This window comes from Grampus griseus (genome assembly GCF_964374135.1).
Source record: "Grampus griseus genome assembly, chromosome: 8".
Classification (NCBI taxonomy): Eukaryota; Metazoa; Chordata; class Mammalia; order Artiodactyla; family Delphinidae; genus Grampus; species Grampus griseus.
In genome coordinates, this window is record NC_139002.1 from 58757074 (window position 1) to 58771612 (window position 14539).

The 14539-nt window shown below is 36.5% G+C and overlaps 1 protein-coding gene across 2 annotated transcripts in view; it reads left to right on the forward strand.

Annotated features, from left to right (window-relative positions):
• FCHSD2 (FCH and double SH3 domains 2) overlaps positions 1-14539 on the forward strand; it is a 291907-nt gene that overhangs the window by 222666 nt on the left and 54702 nt on the right. Inside the window, exons 10-11 of one of the 2 annotated variants that reach the window (XM_082659936.1) lie at positions 964-1059; positions 2309-2380. In XM_082659936.1, the coding sequence (XP_082516062.1) occupies positions 964-1059; positions 2309-2380 (168 nt within the window). The remainder of the gene's footprint in view (positions 1-963; positions 1060-2308; positions 2381-14539) is intronic. The other variant, XM_082659937.1, reaches the window with a different exon arrangement.

Below are 14539 nucleotides of genomic sequence, written 5' to 3' on the forward strand. Positions count from 1 at the left end.
GCAATAGAGAATTGGGTTGTGCTGGTAAGTAAAATGCAGAATATACCTCCTACTTTCTCCATCTCCTGAATGAATTCTTTTCCCAGGACTACTAAAGTATAGCCACAGAGCTGCTTTAAACTTTTCTTTCTTCTGCCCATCCTCTGGCAGAGGTGCTAATGAGCTGTAATATACTACAAATGAATGAAGAGTTAAGGGTAAGCAGTGTAGCAAAATAGAAAATGGGTTTCTGCACAATCACATGTTGCTGATTTCCACTCTTTCCCAGAGTATATAATACAATGAATTCTTTTTAGATGACTGTGTTTCTGTGCTATTTGTTTTGTTACTTTATGTGTATTAGAATTCCCCTTCTTTATAAATTACTTTCTAGTCTGTCTTCTTGGTATGCTTTAAGATGGTAATTAGAATACAGCCTCCTTAAAAGGTGGCAAGAAGTACTGGAAAAATACTATTTTGTGTTATGTATAAGGTTATTTGGCAGTTTCCTAGTAGATGGCAATCTCCATAAAGCAAACTTCAAGAGGCCTACAAAACTTTAGAACTGGGAGAGACCTGACAAACTAATGTGCTTCCCTATTTGTACCCCCCACCCCCGACACCCCCCCACCTCCCCACACCCCACACCCCCACACCCCCACCCCATGTTCAAAAGAATAACATTTTGTGTAATAGCCATCTTTTTGTAGTCTTAAAGTAGTGCATATTGTCTAGTCCCCAAATCTGGGCTAGTTTCTAAACTAGTACTTTCCATGCTTAGATTCTTGAGAAAATGGGGCACAAGGATAACAACTATTATCTAAAATGAAAAAAAAAATTGTAATTATAATTTCTTTTTGACCACGTAGTACTGGATGATTGCTCATTTTTGGAAAACAGCAGAATAAAGCTTAAACTTTAAAACACAATTATTGAACATTTTAACCTTATTAAAGACTTAAAGATATTTTATTTTCTCTTTAGGTGGTACGAGACTATAATCTTCAGCTGTTCTTACAAGAGAATGCTGTATTTCACAAACCCCAGCCCTTCCAGTTCCAGCCTTGTGACAGTGATACTGTAAGGGAATTCCAGATTTTCATTTCATTTGTCTTTAAGCTATGTTTGTTCTTAAATAACTACGATCCTTGGAATAGACAGACAAAAACTGAGTGTATCTCAATATTATAACAAAACTGTGAGGATGCAGAGAAACTGTGACATTTCTTCTTTCTAAAATGTGACTAACACGCCCAGTATCTTTATGCTAACAACTTTCTGCTTAATAGGGTTAAATCATAAAACAAGTTACTGGAAATCTGAAAACTGAACTGAGGGAAAAAGAAAAAAATACTCAATAAATTTTTTTCAATTCAAATGTAAATTACATACTTTCTATTCATGAAATTCTTCACATGCATACCCTTCCAAAGAAACCAGTGGTTAAGTTTTAACCAGAATAGAATTAATAAATAGAATAATGAATATATGCATACAAATATTTTTACTGGTTTTATTAAAAATTATAGACCCTTTATAATTCCTTTCAGATTTCTTAGAATGTTAAAGTATTAACACAAATGCCAAATTGGCAGTGTTTAAAAAACAATCATTAATCATACATTTTTATCCTTGAGTTTAATCTATGAAAAATGATAGCCATTTTTTAATTAAAGAAAAAGAACCAGAATACTAATTTAATGACATTTTTTGAAAGGTATTTAACTTCTACAAGTTGAGAAAGCACATGTTGGCATATCTAGCACATTCTCTCAATGCAGGCAAACCAAGAGGGAAGTCAAGTTGTATTGGTAAAGTCTGTTGGTAAACCTAGAATCAAAACCAGGGGAGTTTATGGTATCAGAGTTTAATGGTATCAGTTTAATAGAAACCTTTGCTGGAGATATCTTCATTACTTTTCCTACTAAATTTTAAGTAGCCCTGTTAGTGGCTATATAAAGAAATGTAGGAAATCAGCATTTCCCTCTAGATTTATTAACCCTTGCCCTTTATAGTAGCGCGTTTTTTTATCGACCAGCTTTTGCTGAATGACTCGGAGACATTGTCCTGAGGATACAGGGTATGGACAAGTTTGCCAAGCTTGACTTAAAATTGTGACTAATTTGAGATTATTTTATCTTTGCCCATTTTCCTCAGGAAAATCAGAATAATAGTGACTCTCATCTCACTCATCCAAAGCCCAATGACAACCTGAAATCCTTCATTGTTTCTGAACACTGTGCTAAATGTTCTTAGCTTTGTGTCCCTGTTTGCCTTAAAATTCTAACTCTATGCTGTTTTCTGTCCTTGTGCAATCTGTACTGGGCAGAGTTTAAAAGCTGCCCAGCTGGTGGATATTGAGCTCTCCCCTGTCAGTGCTCTGAGAATGACCATAGCTGAGGTATATGGGGGTGTGGGTCAAGGGTGGGAGGGATGGGGTGTGTGGGTTTGCATGCTGATGAAGGGTGGGACCTGGTATTGGAATGAAAGTTATAAATATATGTGTAAGGGGCTACTGAATGCATAAGCTGGGGCTTTCCTTTTTTCCCTTATAAATTAGGGATTTCTTTTCCTCTTTATAGTGAAAAGATTGAGCTTTTCATTTGTCATCTTGTCTGAAGCACCTTAGTTTTCCTCAGCAGGAGTGCTGGAAAGAACCTTAGAGCTAACTTGCCTTTGTTAAAGAGGAAACTGAAGCCTAGAAAGGAAGAGAGACTTGTCCAGAGTCATACAGTGAATTAATGACACATTAATGTCTTGATTGCAGTTTAATGTTCTTTCCACATGCTACTCTGTTTTCTAAGAAGAAATGTTCAGCACTTGGGGAGCAGTTAATTTTTTCATAATGGAAAAAGATAAATGCTCACACATTTGTAAAAATCATCCCAGATTGTCAACCACTGAAAAAGTCTTTAGAATAATCATTTTGAAAATGTTTTTACCTGTAAAATTTGTTGTATGTACTTTTTGTTTTGTTGTAGATTAAGTATTCTTACTGCTCACAAAGAGTAAAATCCCAAATAATTGTTTTTACTCAGTATGGACTAGTACTGTTCTTTCATATGAGAATGGAACCATTGTTTACTTGCTTTTCTGGTTTCCTCTTGGAAAAGCCTGTCACGGAGAGTGCCAGTCAGTGCCCCATTAACTTACTCCTCCTGCCGGGGAAATGCAGGGCATGTAGGAAGCACTAATTGCCACTATCTTCTGTCGTATTTCTGAAATTGCTATTGTTACTATCCTATTTTGGAGCATATTTTAATTCAACAGACACTGAGTCCCTACTGCATCTGAGTGCCAGTCATTCAGATAGAGGCTGAGGATAGCTATTACATGTTAAGAGCCTGGATTAGATGAGCTCACTGACATGTACACAAATAAGTAAAATATAATGAGGCAAGTGCTGTATATGTTAGAGTGCTCCTGCTGTCCATTGATGGATACAGTTAATGCATCCTGATGTAGTATAATTTTTTTTTTTGCGGTATGCAGGCCTCTCACTGTTGTGGCCTCTCCCGTTGCGGAGCACAGGCTCCAGACGCGCAGGCTCAGCGGCCATGGCTCACGGGCCCAGCCGCTCTGCGGCATGTGGGATCTTCCCGGACCGGGGCACGAACCCGTGTCCCCTGCATCGGCAGGGGGACTCTCAACCACTGCGCCACCAGGGAAGCCCTGATGTAGTATAATCTTTTTACAAATTTTTTGAGGCATATTTACATATCATATAATTCACCCATTTCAAGTATATTATTCACTGATTTTTAGTAAATTGACCAAATTGTACAACCATCATCACAAGTAAGTTTTAGAACATTTTCATGACCCCAGTAAGATCCCTCATGTCCGTTTACTGTTAATCCCTATTCCCATCCCCTGCCCAGGCAACCTCTAGTCTATTTTCTTTCTCTATAGGTTTCCGTTTTCTAGAAATTTCGTGTAAATTGAATCATACAATATGTGGTCTCTTATGTCTTGCTTCTTTCACCTAGAGTGTTTTTGAGGTTCATCTATGTCTTAGAATGTATCAGTAGTTTGTACCTTTTTAATTACTGAATAGTGTTATGAATATACCACATTTTGTTTATCTGTTCATCAGTGATAGACATTTAGGTTGTTACCCACTTTTGGCTATTATCAGTAATGCCGATATTAACATTTGTGTACAAGTCTTTGTATGAATATGTTTTCAATACTCTTGAGTTGCTGAGTCTTATGGTAAATTTGTTTCACTTTTTAAGAAATTGACAAACTATTACAAAGTGGCTACCATTTTGTGTTTCTACTACCATTGTATATGGGTTCTTGTTTCTCCACATCTTCACTTCCATTTGTTATTGTCTCTATCTCTTTGCTTATAGCCATCCTAGAGGATGTGAAATAGTATCTCATTGTGGTTTTGATTTGCATTAACCTAATGACTGATGATGTTGAGTATCTTCTAATGAGCTTATTAGTGATTCATATATTTACTTTGGTAAAATGTCTATTCATATCTTTTGTCTTTTTTTATCAGATTGTTTGTCTTCTTAGTATGGATTAGATCTTGAAGATGAATTGAAATTTACTTTGCAGTGATTGAAAAACAACATGCCAGGAAGTGAAAATAACAATTGAAAATAATAGGTGAAATTCACTGAAGATTTGTTTCATGCTAGATATTTTTCTAATTGCATTGCCTGTATTAACTCATTTAGTCCTCTCAACAATCCTATATTTTAGGTTCTCTTTTTAATCCTCATTTTATAGTCGAGGAAACTATAGTTAAGAAATTTGCTCAAGATCACTCAGCTAATAAGTGTTGGAGCCAGAAAAGCTTGAAAGTGCATCACCTGTTGAAATAGCAAGGAGGTTTGGTATGGTGAAGGTGTTGAACAACACCATAAATGTAGGTTGCAACCAGATTTTGTGTATGAGTTTTACATATGGTAGTATATGGAGAACTATGGAATGTTTTCAAGTAGGACAGTGATATGATAATTGCAGATGGATTCCCCCTGCGGGACAGTAGTGTTCCTTAATTTTATTTTGGATTTTATAATTTATATTAGGAACTTTGAACTCCTTATGGATTTAACACCTTCATTTTTCACTGAATAGATATCTATTGTGTATAATTTGTATATACCCTTGCCTTATATAGAGATGAGTAGTCAATAAATATTTGATCTAGATTTAGGTAAGATGCATTCAGGAAAGCCATAGGACTTTTAAAGTCACCACCATGATTAAATTTAACTTAATTTTCTTCTGAAGGTTTTCATATATTATCTTAACATTTTTTAAAAAAACTTTTTAATATAACCCATCTCAAATTCCAGTATTTTCCCTGCAAAAGTCAAAAATGTCCAGTTGAAAACATACAGTCACAGTATTACCACTGGAATTTAATTAAGAGTTGAAATTATTGCACTTCTTCTTTTTGTGGCTTATCTTTTTTTATCTGTTGGTAAATCAAAATTCCTTTTCATTTTATTTTAATATATGATTATTTTGAGTCATGTTTTAGAATGATATACCAAAAGGAACTGGCCAAAATGATTTTATAAGGTCACAGTTATCTATTCTGTGCAGCCATAGAATTAAATTAGGAATCTTAGTTTAACCATAAGATGGTTACAAGTGACAGTGATCAGTGGCAAGTTTCATCTAATGTAGTAATTTAGTAGCTGGCTCATGGTTAATACTGAAATATTTCCATGTCTGTATTTCCATATAGAGTTACTGATTTCTAAAGTATCCTTTCTTTATTCTTCTTTATATCTTCTGGTATCAGATGATACCAGAAAGTCAAAAATCTTTCTAGAAATAGTAAAGTTCACCTTTCTTCACTGAAATGAAGGTTTTTAATACAAGATTGTTCTGAGAAGGATATGGAATGTAGCCTAAAATTTTTTTAAAATAATTTTTAAAATTTTATTATTATTATTTTTTGGCTACTTTGGGTCTTTGTTGTGGCATGTGGGATCTTTTTTAGTTGTGGCATGAGGGCTCTTAGTTGCTGCATGCGGGATCTAGTTCCCTGACCAGGGATGGAACCCAGGCCCCCTGCATCGGGAGCATAGGGTCTTAACCACTGGACCACCAGGGAAGTCCCAATGAGAGAATTTACATTTATCAGGCTCTCTATGTTGAAGAGTCATTCAGCTGTCACATGGGTCATACTTGTATTAGAGATTCATACAGGTGTTGTACAATGAGAAATCATGGGCTTTGGATTCAAATCCTGGCTGTGCTGTGTGCTAGCTGTGTTTATTTATTTATTTACATCTTTATTGGAGTATAATTGCTTTACAATGGTGTGTTAGTTTCTGCTTTATAACAAAGTGAATCAGCTATACATATACATATATCCCCATATCTCTCCCCTCTTGCGTCTCCCTCCCTCCCTCCCTCCCACCCTCCCTATCCCACCCCTCTAGGTGGTCACAAAGCACCGAGCTGATCTCCCTGTGGTACGCGGCTGCTTCCCACTAGCTATCTATTTTACATTTGGTAGTATATATAAGTCCATGCCGCTCTCTCACTTCATCCCAGCTGACCCTTCCCCCTCCCGGAGTCCTCAAGTCCATTCTCTAGTAGGTCTGCGTCTTTATTCCCGTCCTGCCCCTAGGTTCTTCATAAACACATGAAAGAATGCTCAACATCATTAATCATTAGAGAAATGCAAATCAAAACTACAGTGAGGTATCACCTCATACCGGATAGAATGGCCATCATCAAAAAATCTACAAACAATAAATGCTGGAGCGGGTGTGGAGAAGAGGGAACCCTCTTGCACTGTTGGTGGGAATGTAAATTGATATAGCCTCTATGGAGAACAGTATGGAGGTTCCTTAAAAAACTAAAAATAGAACTACCATATGACCCAGCAATCCCACTACTGGGCATATACCCTGAGAAAACCATAATTCAAACAGAGACATGTACCACAATGTGCATTGCAGCTCTATTTACAATAGCCAGGACATGGAAGCAACCTAAGTGTCCATCGACAGATGAATGGATAAAGAAGATGTGGCACATATATACAATGGAATATTACTCAGCCATAAAAAGAAATGAAATTGAGTTATTTGTAGTGAAGTGGATGGACCTAGAGTCTGTCACACAGAGTGAAGTAAGTCAGAAAGAGAAAAACAAATACCGTATGCTAACACATATATATGGAATAAAAAAAAAAAGTTATGTGTTTATTTTTATTTACATATTTATATATATTTAACCTCTCTGATTCAGCTTCCTTGTATGAAATGACTCTATTGAGTTTGAAAATTAAACTTGACTCAGTGCCTTGCACATAGTAGATAGAAAATAAATGTTGACAGCCTTTTTTTTTTTTTTCTATCCACAAGACAGGCATATTTCATTTTTTTAGGTTGTGCCACTAATTACTATAAGAAATACTAAAATATCAAATATAGAAGACATTACCAAGATTATAAAATATTGCAGTCATGGCCCCCAGTTCTCAACTCCCTTACTGAGTCTATCACTGAAAGTCCCTTGGGACTTCTGCTCTCCTATTTTATTCTACAAGGCATAACTCACCAACCTCTCAGCAGTTTTTAAGGCTAAAAGGCAATCTGTGTGGAATAAAGAGTAGCCAATAGCTAACGATTACTGTCCATTCTTATTCTTCTTATAAGAACATGACTTGCCTTGCTCAGCATCTCTCTGCCCTGTATACATCTCAGTGTGTCTCCCTTCCATTACCAGAACTAGTGATGTGTACCCTTAGGGAGCATTTCCTCACATCCTGTGAAAAAGGGCAAGGTCAACCTGGGATGGGAAATAATACGAGAAACATGCACATCCACAAAACTTAGATAAGTATGACCTATACAAGCAGGAAAAACTTAAGGAAACGTTTCTCTCAAACTTCCTGGTGGGGATGAGAAGACCTTTTCCTCTTACCTTCTCTGAACTGCAAATAATAAGAACTTCACGTATAATGCTAAAAGAAAAGAGCTGACATTAAATTTCCAACATATGATCTTTTCCTGTTATTTGAACTGCTAGTTCTGATATTTAATTCTGCCTTCTATAGATTAACAGTTATATTAAGAAGACCACTTGCTGCAATTAGGATTTTGCACATTAACGTTTCACTTACGTGGGGCATTTTATGCATCTATTTAAAAATAAGTATTTAGCAAAAATGCCCTTGTCTATAAAAGACTATATGGAGTCAATATATCATGCAGAGAATTTACCTGAAAATTCTTATTGTTACAAGTGGCTCTTTCTGTTGATGGGAATCTTATATTGCATATAGCATTGGCTCATCATCATGAAAGCATTGTGATAGAGAATTTATGAAAAATCCTCCTGTTGGGTAAATAGGTACCATCATCTTGTACATATACTGGCAACAGTATCCAAAAATGGAAGACCCTGATTATAGACATGTGTCACTTTCTAGAATCAGCAGTACCTACAGTCAAGTGTTCAAAGGGGTCTGTCCTAAGTTCTAGAGCCTTTCAAAAAGGACTTAGTTTTCACAGAAAACTTACCATCTATATAATAAATCTTTCTCCCAGTCTGGTGCCTTTTCTAGCCATTGAGAGGAATCCAGAGCTTTCCATAGATGCCTTGGTAACGTACTGACATGCAAGGAGCCTGGAAGTTCACTTTTTTTTTTTAATATACCTTGTGATTATAGCTCTTAAAGCAAAGTCTCTGTTAGAGCTACCAAACTAAAGGTATACTCCTCCTGAGGTTGTTCCATCCAGTCATGCCTCTACATACGTCTAGAGAGTACCAGACACAAGGTTTTTTTGTAGTCTTTTGTTTTCATGTCAGGGACATATTCTCCTTTCAGATTTACCTTTGATATTCTAAGCCAAGACAAGAGAAGGGTATTCCTTTTTCAGAGTTCTCATTAGTTCCTCAGCCCAGCCTTACTGTAATTGTATATCCTCTTCCTCAGTTGTCCAAGGTTTTCCAGAAATGTTCAAAAGCTCAAGCAGCATTAATTGTCTTCTAGTTTACTCCCCTGAGAGACAAGGCACACTCAACCCAGTTATCCGGATGAGTTGCCACTTCTCTTCTAAGTGAAAGTGCTGCTATCCAAGCATAGTTAAATCAGAATAAGTTAAATTATGTCTCATGAGGAACACTGCTACACTTCTCTCCACAAAATATGTGACTTAAAGATCCACGGTCTCGGACTTCCCTGGTGGTCCAGTGGTAGAGACTCCGCACTTTCACTGCAAGGGGCACAGGGTTCGATCCCTGGTTGGGAAAGTTCCACATACTGTGCAGTGTGGCAAAAAAAATAAAAATAAAAGATCCACAATCTCCTATCAAAAGCTTTCAGTCAGTGTGTCTCAAAATTTGGAATCTTTCAGGTTTTAGAAAGGTAATCCATCTGTCATATACTGTGTAACACCCTGAGCAGGGTGTATGGAAGTACTCAGTGATCAAACACAGCATCTTTGCAATAAAACATTTGAATATTCACATCAAATGAAATAAATAAAAACTATAAATAACCTCTCTTTAGTTCAATTCAAATTTTAGCTCCAAACTTACCAAAAAGAAAAGGAAAAAAAACTTAATGATTTTCAGAGCGTTTTGGATTTCAAAATTACAGGACTGTGAACTTGTATAAACATGAGTGCTAAGAATGTAATAGCGTACAAAGATCCAGATGCTTTTTACTTGAAGAGGTCCTTCTGAGAACAAATAATAATTAACTTTCTTAAAATAATTAACAGTGTAGTATTAAATTTCATAAAGACTAAGCTGGATCAAATATTTAACACAATACATCTCTTATCTATCAGTAAACAAGTAGTGCAGATCCCTTGAATGAGGGTTAATAAGATTGTTCCTGGCATACGATATTAGCATGACAACCCTAACATTATCTTCCTTGAAAATGGATTGGAATGCTAGTATTTTACTCTGTTAGTGGTTTTCATTCATCCTACATGACCATCTCTTTTCCTCTCTTTCAAATGGTTATATTTTGGTTACAGACTTGAAAAATAATGACTGTGTTTCTTTTGTGAAAATCAGCTTTTCTATCCCTACTCACTTTGTCCTTCTGCGTGCAGGCTCAGATATATGTCTGAACCTTCTATACCCTTATGCTAACCTTAAAATGAACTGAAATCATATCTTTCTCTAAGGACAAAACAGTTAAGATGACTTAAAGACTAATATACCAAGAATATATTGGAATGAGCGGGAATTCCCTGATGGTCCAGTGGTTAGGACTCCTCACTTTCACTGCCAAGGGCCTGGGTTCAGTCCCTGGTCAGGGAATTAAGATCTTGCAAGCTGCACAGCCAAAAAAAATAAAAACTCTCTGTAGTGTAGTTCTTTAAAGTTATTTAATAACTGTAAATTTTGAAGACTGTATTTTAATATTACTTTCTAAAAAGATTTGTAATTTTTAAAAACAACATTGCTAGGCTCTGAAAGCCTTCCTAAACTCTTGAAAGAGTTTGGCTTTTGTTTTTCTAAAAACAAAATTAAATCAAAAGATGTCTCTTCTTTTCTTTTGTTTTTGGCTGCATCATACGGCTTTCGGCATCTTAGCTCTCTGCCTGCCTGACTAGGGATGGAACACATGCCCCCTGCAGTGGAAGTGCGGAGTCCTAACCACTGGACCACCAGGGAAGTCCCTAAATCAAAAGATGTCTTAACATTTAAGTAAAAGCCTAGACAAAATTTCATTGAAAAGAAATTTGTATTTTAGCAATGTCTTTTTCAATATTACTATCTCTATCTATGTTATCAATATTGGCGTTAGATAAATTGAATAATTAATGAGACAGTATGGTCATATAAAAATAGCAAGGAATCTCGAGAGGTCTCAATACAAGCTCTAGATCCAGCACTTACTGGCTTAGTGGCTTCAGAAAGGCACATACCTTTTTTGAGCCTAGATTTCCATACCTATAAATTGAGAATAGTACCTATTAGTATTGTTTTGAGAACTAAATGTGTGTAAAGCAGTTAGCACAGAGCTTAAATAGTCAATAAATGATACCCCTTTTTAAAATTAACATAGCTTTATAGCTTTCTAATTATAAAAAAGCATATGGCTTCGCTGGTGGCGCAGTGGTTGAGAGTCCGCCTGCCGATGCAGGGGACATGGGTTCATGCCCTGGTCCGGGAAGATCCCACATGCCACGGAGCGGCTGGGCCCGTGAGCCATGGCCACTGAGCCTGCGTGTCCGGAGCCTGTGCTGCACAACGGGAGAGTCCACAACAGTGAGAGGCCCGCGTACCGCAAAAAAAAAAAAAAAAGCATAAAAAAAAGTTTTCACCTGAACCCTCACTGTTCAGAGGTAACCACTGGTAATATTTTGGTCAATATCCTTCTGAACATCTCTCTGCAGGTACCTACTTACATAAATGCGGATACACAACTTTGTATAAGTAGATTTAAAATAGACTTGAATTTAAGCTTTTTTTTCTCATTCAGTAGTATATCATAGATACCTAATATTTACATTATGTATACTCCCTAACCATCTCAGAAATTTGACATCCTGACCTCCCGTCAAGTGGTTTGTCTTTATGTTTTTCATTTCCAGTACCTCCTAAAATTATGTCATGAATTTAAAATTCCAAGTAAATTAAAAATATGTTTTAAGAATATTTTTATTATTTTTACAGAGGCTCTTCTGTTCTTGAGTTAGGCGAGGCTCTCAGATAATGCTAAAAAGAAATTTGGAGCTCAGAGCAGTAGCAGTAGAATAGCAAAATTTCTGGGTCTCTTATCCAGAGAAACACACTGTTCCCTTTGCTTACAGCCAATGCATGAGCCTGTTTGTTCTCCTAAAATTAATTTCAGCACTGGTAAGGATCTGAGATTTCATCTCATCTTCAGATGTCTTGATTTTCAATTGAGAAAGCTGAGGCCCAGAGAGAAAGTTAAGTACATTAGCCAGGATGACACAGCTAGATTTCTTTGGGAAGTAAATATTATATATGTACAATGTAAATGTATTTGAGGAGTAAATGTACTTCATTTTTAATGGCTACTTTTTTTTTTAACATCTTTATTGGAGTATAATTGCTTTACAATGGTGTGTTAGTTTCTGCTTTATAACAAAGTGAATCAGTTATACATATACAAATGTCCCGATATCTCTTCCCTCTTGCGTCTCCCTTCCTCCCACCATCCCTATTCCACCCCTCTAGGTGGTCACAAAGCACCGAGCTGATCTCCCTGTGCTATGTGGCTGCTTCCCACTAGCTATCTGTTTTACGTTTGGTAGTGTATATATGTCCATGCCACTCTCTCACTTTGTCCCAACTTACCCTTCCCCCTCCCCGTATCCTCAAATCCATTCTCTAGTAGGTCTGTGTCTTTATTCCCGTCTTGCCCCTAGGTTCTTCATGACCATTTTTTTTTCTTTAGATTCCATATATATGTGTTAGCATACTGTATTTGTTTTTCTCTTTCTGACTTACTTCACTCTGTATGACAGACTCTAGGTCCATCCACATCACTACAAATAACTCAATTTCGTTTCTTTTTATGGCTGAGTAATATTCCGTTGTATATATGTGCCACATCTTCTTTATCCATTCGTCTGTCGATGGACACTTAGGTTGCTTCCATGTCCTGGCTATTGTAAATAGTGCTGCAATGAACATTGTGGTACATGACTCTTTTTGAAGTATGGTTTTCTCAGGGTATATGCCCAGTAATGCGATTGCTGGGTCATATGGTAGTTCTGTTTTTAGTTTTTTAAGGAAACTCAATACTGTTCTCCATAGTGGCTGTATCAATTTACACTCCCACCAACAGTGCAAGAGGGTTCCCTCTTCTCCACACCCTCTCCAGCATTTATTGTTTGTAGTTTTTTTGATGATGGCCATTCTGACCAGTGTGAGATGATATCTCATTGTAGTTTTGATTTGCATTTCTCTAATGATTAATGATGTTAAGCATTCTTTCATGTGTTTGTTGGCAATCTGTATATCTTCTTTGAAGAGATGTGTATTTAGGTCTTCTGCCCATTTTTGGATTGGGTTGGTTTTTTTTTTTGATATTGAGCTGCATGAGCTGCTTGTAAATTTTGGAGATTAATCCTTTGTCAATTGCTTCATTTGCAAATATTTTCTCCCATTCTGAGGGTTGTCTTTTCATATTGTTTATGGTTTACTTTGCTCTGCAAAAGCTTTGAAGTTTCATTAGGTCCCATTTGTTTATTTTTGTTTTTATTTCCATTTCTCTAGGAGGTGGGTCAAAAAGGATCTTGCTGTGATTTCTGTCATAGAGTGTTCTGCCTGTGTTTTCCTCTAAGAGTTTGATAGTGTCTGGCCTTACATTTAGGTCTTTAATCCATTTTGAGTTTATTTTTGTGTATGGTGTTAGGGAGTGTTCTAATTTCATTCTTTTACATGTAGCTGTCCAGTTTTCCCAGCACCACTTATTGAAGAGACTGTCTTCTCCACTGTATATTCTTGCCACCTTTATCAAAGATAAGGTGACCATATGTGTGTGGGTTTATCTCTGGGCTTTCTATCCTGTTCCATTGATCTATCTTTCTGTTTTTGTGCCAGTACCATACTGTCTTGATTACTATAGCTTTGTAGTATAGTCCAAAGTCCGGGAGCCTGATTCCTCCATCTCCATTTTTCTTTCTCAAGATTGCTTTGGCTATTCGGGGTCTTTTGTGTTTCCATACAAATTGTGGAATTTTTTGTTCTAGTTCTGTGAAAAATGCCAGTGGTAGTTTGATAGGGATTGCACTGAATCTGTAGATTGCTTTGGGTAATATAGTCATTTTCACAATGTTGATTCTTCCAATCCAAGAACATGGTATATCTCTCCATCTATTTGTATCATCTTTAATTTTTTTCATCAGTGTCTTATAAGTTTCTGCATACAGGTCTTTTGTCTCCTTAAGTAGGTGTATTCCTAGATATTTTATTCTTTTTGTTGCAGTGGTAAATGGGAGTGTTTTCTTAATTTCACTTTCAGATTTTTCATCATTAGTGTATAGGAATGCAAGAGATTTCTGTGCATTAATTTTGTATCCTGCTACTTTACCAAATGCATTGATTAGCTCTGGTAGTTTTCTGGTAGCATCTTTAGGATTGTCTATGTATAGTATCATGTCATCTGCAAACAGTGACAGCTTTACTTCTTCTTTTCTGATTTGTATTCCTTTTATTTCTTTTTCTTCTGTGATTGCTGTGGCTAAAACTTTCAAAACTATGTTGAATAATAGTGGTGAGAGTGGCAACCTTGTCTTCTTCCTGATCTTAGAGGAAATGGTTTCAGTTTTTCACCATTGAGGACAATGTTGGCTGTGGGTTTGTCATATATGGCCTTTATTGTGTTGAGAAAAGTTCCCTCTATGCCTAGTTTCTGGAGGGTTTTTATCATAAATGGGTGTTGAATTTTGTCGAAAGCTTTCTCTGCATCTTTTGAGATGATCATATGGTTTTTCTCCTTCAATTTGTTAATATGGTGTATCACATTGATTTGCATATATTGAAGAATCCTTGCATTCCTGGGATAAACTCCACTTGATCATGGTGTATGATCCTTTTAATGTGCTGTTGGATTCTGTTTGCTAGTAGT